Here is an 18,877-nt window from a genome sequence, read left to right on the forward strand (position 1 = left end):
AGCCCACTCCACTTTGCCACGTGCACAGTCTCCACAGCTTGGCAGTCTACCCATGTTGCTGAACAGTAAGTAACTTTAACTTCTGTTTCTTGCTTACTCACTTCTTTTTCCTCTAAACCTTTTGAGGTGCGGAGGTTTCTCTTCCTTGCCTTAGATCGATTTTTCAATCCAAAGTTCTGGTTTTCGTTTTCCTTTCAATCAGGTTGGAAAAAAATAATTTTCTCTGACTCTCACTACCAATTTCTTCTTTGTTACATAACGAATGGTACTTACCACAAAGAGAAAAGTAATGAGGTGCCACACTTGCGGGTTTCAGTAAAATGCAATACAGGTTTATTAAGATGCTACTTGTTCCAGGTCCAAGGTGGAAGAGCCACAAAAGCCCACAATCTCTATCACTACAAGTCATGTGATGTCATACACAAAAGCGATACAACCACTTTAAATACATAACAAGATCTCTCTGCAGTTGTCACTCATTTTCTTTGAAACCCTCATTTGCTAAAATATTTATAATTACTCTTCCCTTCCAGAAGAGACACATTTGGATGAGATTGCCAAAATACCTGATGTTTCTGAAAAACTATTTGTAACAGAGCACACCTCCCTTGAAACCCACAAGAATACATCTCAATCTGATAAACTGCCTCTTTAAAACCATAGGAACTTATCTCCATCTCAGGACCTTCCTCTTTGAACCCTGATGCACTGAACAGTGTTTGTTTGAAAACTCAGCAAACATTTTGACAAATTGAACTCTCTGCTGCAGAGTTTAGTGCCTCTGTCTGATGCTCTGCTCATAAAAGAGGTTTAATAATTGAGCAGCCTCATCCATCTTATCTGTTGTACACTGGCAGACTTATGTTTCCCCAATCCAATAACGTGAGCTAAAAATTATCAAGTTGCCTGCTGCGGTTATTTCCTTCCAGAAAATCCAACCTTAAGGCCAGTTAGACACCGTGCTTGTAAACTCAGATTTATTCTGATATAGAGTTGTTTGAAGCAAATGTGTTATCAGTAAAAAATTATTATTTTTTTCCTGAAGGTCAAATTTCATATCAGACTGATTTAGGTTCACCCACACTCAGTAATAGACTAATTAGATACCTTCAGCATGTCTCATTTTGACATACACGGCAAGTAGATTGGGTTTAAACCCAACTGCAACAGATCAAGATTTATCACAAAGAGTGACAGCAGATAGGCCACTGAAGCGTGTGGAGCGTGTGATGAGATACATCAGAATGGAACAACCTAAAACTAAAATGAGTGAGATTAGACAGTTCAGATAGTAGAATGATCAAATCCCAATGAGAGGGGCAGACCGAGTTCCAGCTCTTGTTGTAGTGTGTGAGGAAATTGGACCAATTTCTCACTGAATCGGATGCCGGATAGTTATCATTATATGTAGGCTTGAGCCAGTATTTAAGACATTGTGTTACTATTTCAAGTTCTTCCTGTCTCATGATGGCTTCATCAAAGCTCTATGGTAAACAAAGTGGGAAAATTCCCTCTGGTCTTTGTTTACAGTAATATGCTATTTTACTGCAGAATGGCTTACATTTAGTATAATTGCAAGTGAAGAGGAAATGTCCTCTTTATTTGTGTAGAAGTTGAGAAAAGCATTACGCCTCTACATTTTGAGCAGCAAGTCCTCAATTATAAATATTAAAGATGTGATATTGGTTTGATAAAAATGTGTAGCACAGCATGAACAGTAAGAATGTACCTTGTGTGTCACATTCATCTTCAGAAGCAATGTCATGAACAATAAATTTAAAAAACTAAGAGCAGCGGAAGCCCCCTATCCCAGGATACCTTGCATACAGACATTTGCTTTGCCACTTTCCAAAGAAAGTAGGAATCATCCACTTCTTAGATGTTAGATTGCCAATGGTAAAGTATCACACTCTGCCACCTTCCCCATTTATAAGTGGAGCTGCGCTGCTTGCGCTGTGAGGTGATTTCAGTGCCATGTGGAAGCACCGAGGGTGGTAATTTTTTTTTGTTAGTTAGTGGCTTGATGGTGACAGTTAATTACTAATCCAGTCCTTCCCCTTTCTCTCCGTGAAGGTGTGGACTTTCAGCTACATAAAATTCCGTAGGCACTGGCTACCCTCTGGCCTCTAATCAAACCAGTCATTTTCATCAGCTTGGATAGAGAGTAACAGCAGCCTATTTCACCCAAGAGGGCATTAGAATCACAACACTTGCCAGCACAGAGCACTGAATAGTAGAATTTTCAATGTGCCTCTCCCTAGCCATAGTGTTGAAACCAATTGCAATGCCACTGCTGCAGTCCCTGATAACCTAACTCAGCAAACAGTAATCAAACTGCAATCTCTGGCGACTACAGCTTCACTCCACATCAGCATTGTGCAGTAGGCCATAGAGAGAGCTAAATTCTGATTTTTATAAAGGGCTATATTTCCAAGTCAGACCCAGCTTTGACAAGTGTCAGTGCTCTTGCCTCTGAATTAGAAGGTGGCGAGTTCAAATTCCACACTGGAGACTGATGCTCAGAAGTTACGCTGACACTTTTCTACATTACTGAAGAGAGGGATACCAAGAACATAACACAGTCGGATGTAGATATAAAAGATCCTATGACAATGTTTGAAGAAGAGCTTCTGGATAATTTTATCCCTTCACCAACACCACAGAAAAACACGACCTAATCATTGTCACACTGCTGTTTGTGAGCTCTTGCTGTGCACAGCTTGGTTGCTGTATTTCCTACAAATGCAATTATACTTCAGAAGTACTGGAATGATTGTAAAATGTTTTGTGATGGCCGGATGTTGTGAAAGGTGCTGTATAAATACGAGCTATTCTTTCCTTTAATATGTGATGTTGAAATTCAGCTCTAGGGTGGTTATCATTGTGGCGTGCCCTTATTATTGAGGTGTCTGGTGTGGTGGGAAGCAAATCAAATCCTCAGGTCCCCAGAGGACCCAATAGCTGCAGCTATATGCACCAGGCCCCTGTCTGGGAAAGGAACTTGAATTCCAGCTCCAATTGTGAGCGAACTAGCACATTAAATGGGCAAGTTCTGGTGCCAGTTCTTCCAGTATCAGTAAGGACAGCGCGATGGCACAGTGGTTAGCACTGCTGCCTCACAACGCTAGGGACCCAGGATTGATTCCTGGCTTGGGTCAATGTCTGTGTGGAGTTTGCACGTTCTTCGTGTCTGCGTGGGTTTCCTCCGGGTGCCTGCCACAGTTCAAAGAGATGCCAGTCAGACTTGGCAATCCTGGAAGTACTAAATTGCCCCTTAATGTCTCATTACCCATGGGAAATGTGTGCATTATGGGGATAGGGCGAGGGAAAGGGCCTTGTTAAAATACTGTCAGAGTCAACATGGACTTGGTGCACTGTCAGGATCCCATGATTCAACGTTACAGAATACGGAGCAATGCAAGAGACCATTGTAGTTTGGAGCTGGATATTATAATTTCCAGTTGATTCAGAACTGTTAGCCTAGGCTTTGACAATGTAACACGTACCAGATCAACTGAATGATAATTAACCGCTAGTTTCTATATGATGGGCAACGTATGCCATGAACTCACCAGCCTAGCTTTCACACGCTTGGGGAGCTCCTCATCCAGTGTGAAAATTTCCTCTCTTTTCAAGGTCAGCTGTGAACCTCCCTCAAACTCCACCTAAATCATAAAGAAATCAAGAGAATGAGCACTGAGTGCAACAAGAGCATCACGTGATTTCCAATCCCTCCTTGGCTTCAGTCAATCCAACCTCCATCTCCTCCAGCTCTGCACCTCCAAGCCTAGCATTTCCTTCATTTTCACTGTTCTACCACTGATACAGTAAGAAGACTCACAACACCAGGTTAGAGTCCAACCATGCGTGGCCAGACTTAGGGAGGGTGCCCCAGAGCTCAGAGCCTAAAACTCCCATTTTTTGGTTTCTCCTAGTTCACCAGGCTATGGTCACCTGTCTAGATAGGTCTTCATGTGGCATGGTGGTAAGTTTTGTTTTTAAAATTGCTCCCACAAAGTGTCTCAGGATGGTTTTCTGCATTAAAGGTGCTACATAAATGCACATTGCCATTATTGATATGGATTCTACTGTACGACACTAGGTGGCAGTAGATCACTGGGCAAGTGTTCCACCTCGAGGTATTTCTAAACATGCTGAAGAAAACTAGCGGCAGACGATGGAACTGCTAAAAGTTTCTTCTGGGAAGATGATTTGCAAAATCAGTTTCTGTCGGGGGGGGCGGGGGCAAAGGGATACAGGGATCCCTCACTATTATGTTATTGCTAGTTTCATTCCTTTTCAGGCTTTTAACATCACGTACCATTCTTGAGAACTAAGTATTCGGGTTGCTCATTAAGGCAAAAGCAAAACACTGCGGATGCTGGAATCTGAAACAAATACTAGAAAATCTCAGCAAGTCTGACAGCATCTGTGGAGAGAGAACAGAGCTCTAAGAGTCATTGAAATGTTAGCTATGTTCTCTCCCCAGAGATGCCATCAGACCTTATTTTCTGTTTTTGTACTCAGGTTATTCACAATTTCCCAAACCTTCTCGAGCACAATTAGTTTGTATATGATGGGCATTGAATGCTGGCCTATCCAGTGACACCCACATCCTGTTAATGAGTAAAAAAAACCATGGGTTTATGTGACACCGGATGGGCAAATCTCGTACCAAATCAGTGCTTCCTCCTCCTGATAAAGAAGCCTTCCCGCCAACACTAGCTACAATACCCTACCTTATCAGCAGCTCTCACTCTCAACATCCCTGACTTGTTCATACTAACATCTAAATTTCTTTGCATTTGCTTCCTCCCCAGTGTGGAAGAAAACATAAATTGCATCACTACCTAGTCTAATCCATTCGCTTCCTTGGACCAGAAAGCTCTTCACTAGCAAAATCTATCAATCTCATTTTTGAAATTTTCTGCTCACTCCCCAAGCTTGACAAGTTTCTGAGGTGTGGAAGGGTAAGAAGTCCAGACTTTCACTTTCTTTGTACGGTGAAGCCGCTCTGGCATCACCCCTGAATAGTTTTAAGTTTGGGTCCGGACTCTTTGACCGACTTAGGATGGCTGCCACAAGTCACCTGACATCTGGTATTTTCTGGAAGATTCCAATGTGGAATACAATTAAGACATGTCCTCCTATAGAATTTCACACCTGATGTCAAAAATGACTTCAAAAAATATACTGAAACTACACTGGGCCTCAAATTTGCATTTTTATAAAACTACCTCTCAAGTAGAGCCAGAAAGTCTATCAGGCCAATAGCCATATGGAAGGTACCATTAAGGTGAGGATGGATAATTCAGCAGTTAATGATTGGGAAGTTAGAACATTTAATTACGAGACATGAAATTAGAACATAGAACATTACAGCACAGTACAGGCCTTTCGGCCCTCAATGTTGTGCCGAGCTATGTCCAATCTATCCCCTCTCTATAATTCTGGAGTGCTCCATGTGATTGCAGCCACAATCTGTCCAGACATGAGCTAAATAAATAACTTCAGAAACCATAATATGGAGAGAACTCAGGTGACTATAATAACTATTAATACTCTCCCTCTACCTTTTTCTCCCAAGTTCAAGATCCCATTGCTATGACAGCTTGAAACCCAACACAGAGATAAAGGATTCCAACAAAAGGAATCTTCAGTGCTAAAACAGTCAAGATTTAGAAGACACGTGAAGTTTAAAAAAGAAACTCTCCCCAGAAATTGTAGTTTACTTGGACTTTACACAGTATTTTCAAAATCCCCATGAAAAATTGCTGCGTCAGCCACGGTACCAGTGAAGGACTCAAATAGTGAACTTGGCCAGAATTTTTAATTTGCCCAGAAAGTACTTTCCGCTGTACAGTTTGTAATTTTGCATTGTCGCGTGTGTGCGTTGTGACATTCGGACATGGGCTTTACCTTTTTAAGTATCTTTATATCTTTTTCTGGGTGATTTCACGGCTCAATAAAAGATGCAAGAATACTTGCCAGACTGGTTCCTTTGCAATTAGCATGTAAATTGTTAAGCACAGATAATAAGTAAATGCCTTCATCCCTGCTAAATTCACAAAAAACCCTATTATGCTGACTTGGGAATGGGATAGGGGAATCATTTTTACCCTGGCTCGTGTGCTCATAACAATATTTATAATGACAACAGTGAAGTCTTTTTTAATGTCTCTCTCAAGCTTTTTGTCATATCCCTTTTTGTGGCTCTTATCACTTCATGTATATCTCATTGCTGCTCTCTATATCCACGGGATCTCTAGCTTTGCTTTGTTTTTAATAAGCCCTTTCTCTTAGTTTTATGCTTGATCCCACTTGTTCACCAGGACTGTTCAATTACACAAGTACAGTTCTTGCCCTTTAGGGGTATTAACAGATTTAGAAAGAAACACACTCCACTGCTGATCCACAGTTTTATCAGTTAATAGCTTTGCCCAATTTATTGTGGCCAATTTCTGCCTCATCCCTCCAAAGTCAGCCTCACCTAAATTAAAAATCTTGCTTCTTGTTTCATGAGCTTATCTTTTTTGCTTCATTTATGGTATTTGTTATTTGAACAAAGAAAGACAATGCAAACATGTGGCATTGATCTGCGTGGCAGTTTCAGGGGGGGGAAATGTGACCTAAGTCTTACCTGATAATTGTATCTGACCTGGGAACCAATAAACTTTGCGCTGTATACCAGGTTGTCAGTCCATCGCACCTGGATGACCTCGCCCTCAGTGGGTGAACCATGCCGCACACAGTCCCTGCTCTGTACAGAAAACAAACAAACACCAGGGACAGCACAATCATGATAAAGCACGCTACGTATGAATAGCTGAGAGATTCAGCTGAAAACAACTAACAACAACTTGAGCCTCCTTTGAATCAAGGAATAAAGCCCTTCCTTTGGCTAAAAACAGTAATAAGTAGCTGACTGTAATCATTAAACACAACGTACAATTTCCATCCAGAAATCAGGCATTGTGCTAGAAGCTGTATCTGAACAGCTGAAGGGGAGGGAGCTTTACCCGAAAATGAGAAAACTGGCTACTATTTTGTCTCCTTAATGGTTGAGCTGATAAATTATTTTAATCGACCATTTAAATCGAGAAAATACCCTGGAAAAAAAAGGGGAGAGGGGAGACGCAAATTTGGGACAACAAATTGACAGCATGACAAGCAGCAGCTTGCACAACAGAAGGGTCTCACTTGCAAGTTCTTTCTAATCACATTTTGGTAAGAACATACTGAATATGCTTAATCGCAATCATGGTGAGGATTCATTCTGTAAGGAATCACAGATACAAATCTGTGCTTTGTTACTCTCTTTAACCTCAGCATTGGTGCACCTGATGGCACTATTAACACAATGTGCTCCCTGCCATTACGGTGTCTGGGCTCTCAATGATTTCCAATATATGATCTCAACCCAACCATTTCATTATTTGCTAAAAAATCTGGTAATCATACTTTTGTATGGATATGGTGTTATTTTGAGTGTATTGCCTAATTGAGTACTCTAATTATGATCAAAGGGGATGGGATCTCTCCTACAAAACAACTTTCTTAACCAAAGGACTATTTTAAAGATTTGACCAAGACTTTTACATTAACCAGTGAAAACATTCTGAACAATTCAGTGAGTCAGCAGATAAGGCACTTGCCTGTCTACTTACAACAATATTTTCTGGGTATACATTGTCACTATATGATCCATCTTCAAAATTGATCTCATAAAAGGTCTGTGCAGCAGTCCCAATCACTTTGCACTTGTAGTAAAGTCCATTTCGATTTTTTGCAATGACCGTCTGGCCTATTGACACAAGCCAATGATCTTGGTTTTGCTAAAGTTCATGGTGGGGGAGGGGTAATATTAGAAAAAACAGGGAGAGAAGTCAGAAAATACAAAAATGTCAAACATATGTTCGATACTGGTCACTTTTTTAACCTCTTAATTGGTACAGAAGTGCAAAGCTTGTTTCACAAGTGCAGAAGAGTTCAATTCAAATTTAAGCTATTTCAGGAAGTTGTTCTCTTCCAAAAGTGTTCTATTCTTATGAAATGTTCCTAATTTCCCTCCTCCCGCTTTGTCTCCCAATGACTGTGTCCCATCCTGAATGCTGCATTTCTGGAGATGCTTCCCCCATCAATTATTCTTTAATCCAGGAGTATTCAAGCTTGTTGTTCAAACATACAAACCTTGGAAGCTCGAGGGGTCATATCTAAAGATAAAATCTATACGTCATTAATGCCCACTTCATTATAACCAATGCTAATTAATATGATATCTTGCCAAACTTCCAGGCCCACACAGTTCAAACAGGACAAACCAAGAAGGATTAATTGCCTGGTGCTCAAGAACCAGATAGCCAGGGTAAAACAACAACAAATGGGTCACTGGCTCCGTTTTGTCAATTCCAACTGTATTCCATTACTGCTCCTATGGTAACAGGCTTACAACCCACCTGAAGACTTCACTCCTAGCCTATATGTTTTCTTCCCTCCATTTTCAGAGAATATTTATATTCAATACATGCATTCAGATAACAGCTTGTTTACATAACTGGTAAACAATTCTCTTTGATTGCACGATTGATGGGATGACTCAGGTTGCAGAGCAGGATTGTTTGATCAAACAGGTTAGAGAAGAAGTATGTGATAACATCACAACATTCATTCATTTATGATGCTGGCTTGAATCCCACTTTACCTGTGCAGTCACAAACTGAAATTCTCTGAACTGCTGGGAATATCTTACAGAAACCACAACTTAATGGTATATACCACCCATTCTTCATGCCTGAAATCACACCTTCAAGACTTGTATCATTCATTTTCAACCTCTACACAGAAGCAAATTCAGCCCATGATCACACTGGCCAATTCTTTAAAATAAAAACTCTCCCTTTCTCTCAATAAAGCTTATTTATACTGGACTTTTTCCTGGTGCAATTCTCTTCATAAAGGTAAAGTATGTATATTATAGTCACAGAGTTCTTTTTCTATTTCACTCACATTTATCACAATTTGTGAATTATGTGCCCTGTGCGCACACACACACACACCCCCCCACCCCCCATCTCCGTATCAATATATCTAGGTTATTGTAATGAGTGCAGTGCACATTGTGCCAAATAGTATCTTTCCTGGATTTGAATTCTTCATGGAGAACTAAGGAGCACAACAGTGACACCAGGACCATTCATCACATAGATTTGATTTGCAAAATCCTCGTCACCAGTTTCCTTCTTTTCAGGAAGAAACATGCAAATGGTTCACACTCAGGATGCAAGTTCCTTGTTAAACAGATGCTTTCAAACATGGTACATGGCTGCTGAGAGGAAACAGGGTATCTGCATTAACCTTTACTCAAGGGAGTACAGATCTTCTAGATCAGACATGGAAATAACTCTTTGAACATTGCAATAACACATTTCAATCACAATACAAATGGATATCAGATTACAAAGGGAATAACTGAAGAACACTGCCAATGAAGTAACCATCAAACAGAAGGTGGATAACACAGAATCGAAGAATAATCCAGCAACTGAATCACATGATATGGCTTGCCAAATCTGTGGTAACGCTTTTCTGAGAGTCATAGGCTCAGATTTTCTGCTCCCAGTGGTTTTGGCGGCAGGAGCAAGAAACACTGCAAGAAAGCCTTAGTCAAGTTTCACATCAACGTAAAATCAGGACGTAATCGTTCCCTCCATCAGTGGAGAGCCACGTTTCCCGTCGTTCAACATCAGGAACCTCTTTGTAATAAATTAGCGTGCATTTTTGATTTGATTTATCATTGTCATATTTATTAGCATACAGTGAAAAGTATTGTTTTTTGTGCACTATGCAGACCATACCGTTCATAGAGGAGAAAGTACAGAATGTAGTATAACATTGTAGTATATAGTCACAGCCAGGGTGTAGAGGAAGATCAACTTCATGCAAGGTAGGTCCATTCAAAAGTCTGACGGCAGCAGGGAAGAAGCTGTTCTTGAGTCTGTTGGTACGTGATCTCAGACTTCTGTATCTGAATGCTTGAATATCTGATTATTCCATATGCCGGAATTGTACCCCCACATCAAATAATGCCTCCATGGCAGCGTGATATTAGAATGGTCCAATGCACGACTGTCTTAGGTGGTGTGTGCCCAGTGGACACATTCGGAGGGGAGCTCAGAGGTCAGCACAGCTCTTGCGGTATGGCTCTGTACGTTGGGTGATGGTGGTGGAGAGAAAGAAGAGGGTGATGTGAGGGGCATCTGCCAGAGGGATGTTAGAGGAGTCAGGGGTGCACCTGGGTGAAGAATGCTTCCTAGTGTGCTCGCTGTGGTGGCCTTTAAAAGACAATGCTGGGATCATCGATGCACTGAGTGAGGGTGGAGCAGGACAATCACAGGCTGCCCGTCAGTGATACATTGTGGAACCTTTGTTGGCTTTCTTTTTACACGAAACCCTGTTGTATACGGCTTAAAAAGCAGCCGTTGCCATTGGCAGCCTCAATGCCACTTTTCCCATCTGATATGCCAATATGGGAGAAAACCCCAGCCACAGTCTAATGCTGCTTGTTCCCTTAATAACCCTTCAAAACAACTGATTTCTTTCTAAAACAACTGATTGACTTTACTTCAACCACCATGTTTAGCAAAAGGTCCCACATTGCAAACATACTTTGTGCACTAAACTTGACAGTAACTTTCCCTATCATTTTTTGTGCATATTCTAACTTGGATATTCTCAATAAATAATGGAACCAATCCATGACTATTTATTACTCCATAAATCTTCATTAGTTTGCAGGATTTTAGCAGGTCATCTCTTAATCTTTTCAGCTTCAGTGGAGAAATGCTCTAATGTCTCGAGTCTGTCATAAACATCTTAATGAATCAACGCTGTGTCACTTCCATCAATTTGACATCTTTCATGTAATGTGGCACTCAGGACTGAACACAATGAGCAGTGGTGGGTGGCTCCAACAGCGCTTTTCCTGCTGGCCAGGATGCTAAGATCCCGCACCAGAGTCCGTGCTTTGAACTTCATTAATTATGCACAGGCAAGTTTCCCTCAATCTTCTGGTGGGCTGGCAGGTGATTCTTCTGCCTGCTGCCAGCTGGTGGGTATGAAGATCCCAGTGCCATAATTAAACACCGTTCACTAATCACTCGCTCTAGCTCACCTATCATCACCACATCATGCAGCAACCCAGAGGCAAAAAGCTAGCAGTCTCAAGAAGTCGTTCCTCCATTCATCCACCCTCCACATGGGCCCATCACCTGCAAGGGTTCCATGCTGCATTGGAGCTTCTACCCACCACATAGAGATTTCATGCATCCCCTTCCAGTAAATGATCCGATATCCCTTTGACTCCCTTGTTCATGAGCTTTTCATGCAGCTTTGTGGTCCAGCTCCTCAGCTCTCACAGTCTTCCTTCTGCTTTGCATTGTTCATCTTCTTCATCCACCTCCTTGGCCCTCTGCCTAATATCATCATGACCCCACAACCTTCCTTCACCTCCTTGCACTGTCCCTCATCCACATTGTCCCGCTTGTCTTCTTGAAGTCATCCCCCAACTCTGGCTTCAGCTTGCACTCCACCCTAGTTGAACTTTGGATCTTGGTAGCAGTGGCTGCATGTGTCCTACAGCACAATGCTGTCCACATAGACACTGGTGTGCTGCAGCAGTGGGGGCAGGAGACCCCTGTACTCAGTACTGGCCATAAAGACACCAGCAAGGCGCTGTGGAAGAAAGACTTTGATGCACTCACCTAGAAATCATTTGCAAATCGAGGACTGCCTGGTGCACGGCACACTTTAGCAATCGAGTTTTAGACCAATGTAAATTCCACTGGTGCGATGCAAGATCGGTAGGCCTGACTGGATATCAGTGAGCAAGTGTTTTAATGGGTATTCATGAAATGCAATTAATGCAAATGGTGTTCATGCCACCAGGCAGCAAGATGACCAATCCAGCATTAACACACCACTGGGAGAGTTGCAATATAATTTCACACTAGCAAGTTTCACCTTTTTGGCTCCCACAGATTCTCTAGGCCTGCCCACCACCAAACGTGCCTCATGAGGTTGTTGAAACTGAAACTGTATGGGGAAAACTGGATGAAAAACTCACCTACCTTTTGTAAGCCTGCTTCTAAAATTATTTTAACAAAAGGATGTATCCGAAGTGTCATTAATTCAGCCTCCTAATTTAGAAGTAACATTGGAGCATCAAGCTGCAAAGGAAAATTTAACAGCAGCTAGAAGATCTTTAAAATTGCCTGAATTAAAAATACAGAAAGAGGTATGAGCACAATAAGCACAAAAGGCAAGACTTCTCAAAGTGCAAGACAAAACAGAGGGAAAACTTGCTTGAAGGAGAGTGGGGAAGCTGAATCCAGTACAGATATTATAGAGCTGTGAGGAATGACACACATTCGTGAAGATAAATTGAAACTTCAAAACAAAGCAGCAACTGCCTTTGTTAGAAGAAGGACACAGAACTAACATGAGGAGAAGTTCACTAAACTCTTTATGAAAAGATCAATTTTCTGCTTGGCAATAAAAAGAAACGTAGAATACAGAAGCTCTTTGGGAAATAATGTAAAACCAAGCTAATAGGGAATGAATTTTAAAAGCAATATAAATAGCTTAGGCATGTGAAAAAGCTGAGAGCTTGCATCAGACACCAGATTGCACTGTTGGCTGCTCAGTTGAAAAGGAACTCTGGAAAATTGCACCATCAGGATGAACGAGGTCAAAGTGAGACAGAGTTTGTAGATGTGTGCCTTCTCGCTGTTTACCATATCTGGAGATCTCAGGTGGAACACGACCGCCAACGAATGTGACTTGTGAGCAAATCAATCAAGTAGGAAGCACAAGATCCCATCTACCAGAGGCTGAGTTAGAGAACTGTGGAAGTACACAAGGTGCGACAATGCGGATACTTGTATGTTGTCCAAGATACATTTTTATTTGAAATATCATTTGCCTGTCAATTCCTGGGTAATTTGCAATGGTCCTGATACAAATCAAAGTTACAAAAAGTGAAATCTTGTTGGTAATTTCTTCATTTGGGGGTTATTATGTAAACAGAGTTAATTTGGTTACTGTTTCCCCATGGAGACTAACAAGTACCTTTGAATTGTAATCTCTTAACAGTTCTATACTAATCCCTAATGGTTCCACAGTCTGAGTAACCGCTTAAGAAATATTAAGTAAGTAATTTTCTACAAACTTCTGCTATCCCTCATTCTCCACTCCGAGCTTGCTTTCCAACTCACATATACATTTCCTGTATATATTCTTTATAATTGTCCTGCTTGATTACTTTAAATTTGCACTGTAAGCAGTAAGTATTATTTTTCAGTTTTAAATCTGACCTAATCTCACTATTCAATGAAATACCAGCCTTCGATTAACTCCCTATTTCCTGGCTGGCATGTGGTTGATTTCTAGCGCCTGTTTATTTATGTTGTTCTACCTGGAAATTCTCCCATCCCTTTAACGTGCGCTATGCTTCTTTTTAATTTCACTATAATTTGCTTTTATCTAGTCATGCGCTTTTGTCTTCAACTCATCTTTGTCTCTCTCTACTCTTAGACTAAATTGCATTATGTTGTAGTTACTATTTCCCAACTATTTTCCTACTTGTTCTACTTCATTATCCAAACCAAGTCTAGTTGTGTTTGCCCCTTCTTGGGAACAACAAAGAATTGACTAAGAAATAGTTCTGAACTCACTGCAAATAAAACTACTTCTTCATACAGTTTCCCCACCCTCATCTATTTTTTGCATAATTAAATCCTCCCGTAGTTAAATCCAATTTGCCTAAAAGCCTCTGTCCATTCAGAGGTCTGTTATATATTCCCAGTAGTGCAACGGATTCCTTTTCCCCGTGCCAACCCTAGTTTTTCATGATTTTCTATTTTAATTAATGACTCTAATTCTCCAATATAAACATAAAATGCTTCAAGAATTGGGCAAGTTAGATAGCATCTGTGCAGTGAGAAACAGAATTAATGGGCTGAACTCTAGTGGTAGATCCTGATTGCAATCTGGGCTGAATTGGTTTGGGAACCTGGAAATGGCTGTGGCAGAGCCCTGTAAGAGATTTGAGAACATGGCCATTTAAGATGCCACCTTGAGCAGCCCAACCCAATGATGAATGGTGGATGGGCTCTTGACTGCAGAGTTTGGCAGCCCCATCGCAAGATGTCGGCTCCCCTGCTCTAAATAGACTAATAGGAGGGTGCTCCAAGATTGGAGATGCTTCTTTACAGACTTGTAAAGTGCACAAATTACAGTGTGACCATAGCTGCCAGGTCATCATTGTGGAGTAGAAAATCTGTCTACAAGATAGCTGAGGCCCTGACAGTCTAGTGTCTCATGTTGGGCTGCTCTTCATTCCACCAATAGGTTCCGGCCACATCAGGGAGGCCTTGTCTGTCATCATGAAAATCAAGGCAGCACGTGAAGCATATCCATGATTGGCATTTTAACTGTTCAAGCTGGCTAACTGATGCTGAGAGGCAGGTACCCAGCAACCACCTTCCAGGAAGATGCCAGTAAACCAGGATGCCAGCCAGTAGTGAGAAATTATTGGCACACATTCCTCCAAACCTGCCTCTGACTTTCGGTGACATTTCAGTGCAATATTTCACATCAGCCAGGTGATCATCAGAAATAGAAACTCCTTCAGACGTGACCAGTTATGAGATAGTACAGGTCCCTGGCAAGTTAGACATCATTCACATCTTGAACATTTGCCAGTTCCGACAAAAGGTCATTCACTCTTTTTTTTGCTTCACAGATGCCGCCTGACCTACAATCATATTTTGACTTTAATTCCCCAATTGTGTTCTTTATAGACTGTGCATTAATATACAAATATAACAACTTAGATTTAAAGCAATGAAATGGCCCAATACTCTTTACAGGAGTATTATAAAACAAAGCATGTCATTACAACATGTAAAGAGACATCGAATGCCAATGGTGTAGGTTTTATGGAATATCTTAAAGGAGTAAAGCAAGGTCAAGTGTTGTGTGGAGGGTCTTCTGGAGCTTGGGGCCTGGGAAACTGAAGTCAAGGCCGTGAATAGTGGAATAATTAAATTGCAGATGCTCAGAAGTACAGATACCTCCAAGTTGTGGAGCTGGAGGAGATTGCAGAGATAGGGAGGGGAAAATCCATGGAGGTATTTCAAAACAAGGATAAGAATTTTAAAATCAAGGCTGTGTTGATAAATCGACCATGTAGGTCAGCAACCACAAAGGTGATAGGGGATAAGGACTTGCTGCCAGTTATGTCACGGGCAGCAGAGTTTCACTTAACCTCAAGTTTATGGAAAGTAGAATGTGTGAACCCAGCTAGGAGTACATTGGAATAGTCAAACAGAGGCAACAAAGAAACGAATGAGGGTTTCAGCAGATGAGATGAGACAGGGTGAAGCATCATTACATCAGTGGAGATAGGTAGTCTTAGTAACGGAATAAGACAAGGTCAGAAGCTTGTCTTGGAATCAAGAGAGACACCATGGGGTTGTGAACAGGCTGACGAATCTTAGACTTTTACCAGGGAGGGGATGTTAATGCTGAAATTTGCTGCAAGAATACATGCTTTAAATTGGTAATTAAGCACAGCTGTCCCCAACTAGGGAAAGATTAGGGAATCATTGGAAAAATATATAAACCAATTTATTCTGTGCTTCTGGGGGGAACTGGGAGAGTCTTAGACTTTGTTTCGTTGTCTTGGAAATAAACTTGTTTTAAGGTACAGGCTAGCTCGAGACTCATTCTTCCTCAGCATAAAATTATTGGGATTAACAGAGGGATGGAGTTGGTTGCTAGGGGACAGAGTTTGGAGTGGGAGCTTGAAAACAAAGATTTCAATCTCCCCAACAAACTTAACATATATATTTGTTTTCATTCCCAAGTTTGATAAGTATTTTTCAAATCCTGATGGCTTTACCATCACTTAATCCTCCACTATCAACACTGTGGAGAGTTAGCATTGACTAGAAACTGAACTGGACCAACCAAATAAGTACTGTGGCTCCAAGAGCAGGTCACAGGCTGGGCATTCTGTGGAGAGAAACTCATTCCTGACTCACCAAAGTCCACCATCGTCAGCATCTTCACAATGTTATGACAAAAACTGCTGTGATGGCCTGGACATGCCACCAGAATGCCTGACTTTGGCTCCCTAAGTAAATCTTCCGTGGTGAACCAATGGAGTACACTCACATGGTGGCCAGAATCCTCCCACAAAGACTTCAAATTTGACACTGCATCGTGGCAGACCCTTGCCCAGGGATGCTCAGACTGGAGGAGAGCACATCAACAAATGAGGAACAATGGAAGTGTCAGCACAAAACAAGCACAAGAGAACAGTACCCCCAACTACCTACCAGCCTCACTGTCCTGTCATCACTGCACCAGAATCTTTTGTGCCAAGGTAGAACTCATTAGCTACCTTCACACCCGCACAGCTCAAAGCCTGGATGACAAATGAAGATGGTCTTCTTCGATACTGAAGCGTGAACGACAACTTGCCAACAGTCCAAAGGTTTAAGTACTAGGACTCAAAATCCTAGAGGCTGCTTTCAAAAGCTCTCTTTTCTAATATTGATGTACAATATTCCATGCAAAGTATGTTGAAAGCCTCTGTACTTTTTGGAAGAAATAAAAAAACTAGCAATTTTCATATTCTGATTCCACAACATGAGCTGGAACAAGCCTATAATTTTCATCCTGTGATATCAGTCATCCCTCATTTTAAATTCTAAAACCTTTCATTCTGTCTGTTCACCTGGGTAGTCTACTTGATATGATAATCTGCTCATGCACACATTTCAGTATCACCCACCGCTGTCTTCCAAATAGCCCCGCTATACATGAATGACTGGAAATAATGTGCTCCCCATATTTGTAGTGGGCTTGCATGTGCATTCAGAGAAAACAGTAAACAAATATACTATCAATCAACCCTTATGAAATAGAGTTAAATCATTGAGGTATATCCCAGTCCATGTTGTGGTTTCATAATTGCATTTAAAAACAGGAGCAAAGTAACAGGAGAACTGAGCCTAATTTGGCTGATCTAGTGATTAAGGATTAATCATATTCTACATTATAGTATTAACAACTAACTCAAGGCAATTATTATAAAAGTTTGAATATCAACAATCTACTTTTACTTACTAGAGTCTTCGATTTACAACATTTAACAATAAGGGACAACTGAGATGTGATTCATTAATTTTTCAAACTGAATGCCTGTGACCAGTGGTGTGCCTCTGGCATCAGTGTTGGGTCCACTATTATCTGTCGCTAATAGCAATGATTGGATGAAAATTTAGGAGGCATGGTTAATAAGTTTGCAGATGACACCAAGATTGGTGGCATAGTGCACAGTGTAGAAGGTTATCTTGGATTGTAGCAGGATCTTGATCAATTGGGTCAGTGGGCTGATGAATGGCAGATGGAGTTTAATTTAAATAAATGCGAGGTAATGTATTTTGGTAGATCAAACCAGGCAGGACTTTCTCAGTTAATGGTAGGGTGTTGGGAAGAGTTATAGAACAAAGAGATATAGGGGTACAGGTTCATAGCTCCTTGAAAGCAGAGTCACAGGTGGACAGAGTGGTGAAAAAGGCATTCAGCATGCTTTATTTCATTGGTCAGAATACAGGAGTTGGGATTCCTTGTTGAAGTTGTACAAGACATTGGTATGGCCACACTTGGAATACTGTGCACATTTATGGTCACCGTATTATAGAAAGGATATTACTAAACTGAAAGAGTGCAGAAAAGACTTACTAGAATGCTACTGGGATTGATGGTTTGAGTTATAAGGACAGGCTGAGTAGACTGGGACATTTTTCCTTAGAGCAAGGGAAACTTAGAAATGATCTTATGGAGGTCTATAAAATAATGAGGGGCATAGGTCAGCTAGTTAGTCAACATCTTTTCCCAAAGGTACAGGAGTCTAAAACTAGACGGCATAGGTTTAAGGTGAGAGGGAAAACATATAAAAGGGTCCAGGGGGGCATTTTATTCACACAGAGGGTGGTGAAAAAGGGTCTGGAACAAACTGCCAGGGGTAGTAGTAGAGGCAAGTACAATTTTGTCTTTTAAAAAGCATTTAGACAGTTACATGGGTAAGATAGGTATAGAGGGACGTGGGCCAAACACAGGCAATTGGGGCTAGCGTAGTGGTTTAATAAAAAGGGTGGCATGGATAAGCTGGGCTGAAGGGCCTACTTCCACGCTGTATCCCTCTATGACTCAAGAACTCTGACTCTAATTCCAAAGGTAATTGATTATTTCACTTTCAGTAGACAAAACTGAACAGATGATTAGAGGATTAATTAGACATTCATAGGCTCAAGTATGTGCACAGGTCAACACCCGTTTGATGTAAAATGTCATCACCCCTCCTGTAGGTACACTGTGTACAATGTGTACAAGAAGAGCTTATTTTTCCTGCCTTGCTTTCTTTTGCAGGCTCAACAGATTTGCCAGTTAATCAGTCCCCACTGCCTGTGCATCTTTCACCATCTGAGGAGATAGGCTCTCCACCAGTTTCTAGGGAGTGACTGAAACTGCTCAATAAACTGGGCAGGTCAGGTGTTTTGAGTGTCATAATCCAAATATGTTTTAGCACTCCGCGGGTTTAAGATATATAAATGAAAAATTATACGTCTTTAAGGAGCAAGAAAGCACTGATAAATATTGAGTAGCAATCTTAAGGACATTTAAATTAGCAAATGGTATAGAAATAACAAGGTTAGCTCTATTTCGATAAGGTGACAATTGTTTAAAGGTAAGTTTAGGACAGTCATGAGTTTTTTCTTCTGAATGAACATTACATGGAATTGCAATT

At 41.1% G+C, this 18,877-nt stretch overlaps 1 protein-coding gene across 1 annotated transcript in view; it reads right to left on the reverse strand.

Moving 5' to 3' along the window:
* The window catches only part of kdm4b (lysine (K)-specific demethylase 4B), a 406,075-nt gene that overhangs the window by 10,046 nt on the left and 377,152 nt on the right, over positions 1-18,877 (reverse strand). Inside the window, exons 20-22 of the mRNA XM_080213068.1 lie at positions 7,668-7,835; positions 6,641-6,760; positions 3,573-3,665 (exon numbers count right to left, since the gene is read on the reverse strand). Of these exons, the coding sequence (XP_080069194.1) occupies positions 3,573-3,665; positions 6,641-6,760; positions 7,668-7,835 (381 nt within the window). The remainder of the gene's footprint in view (positions 1-3,572; positions 3,666-6,640; positions 6,761-7,667; positions 7,836-18,877) is intronic.

This window comes from Carcharhinus amblyrhynchos, chromosome 26 (assembly GCF_965287045.1).
Source record: "Carcharhinus amblyrhynchos chromosome 26, sCarAmb.v2.hapA, whole genome shotgun sequence".
Classification (NCBI taxonomy): Eukaryota; Metazoa; Chordata; class Chondrichthyes; order Carcharhiniformes; family Carcharhinidae; genus Carcharhinus; species Carcharhinus amblyrhynchos.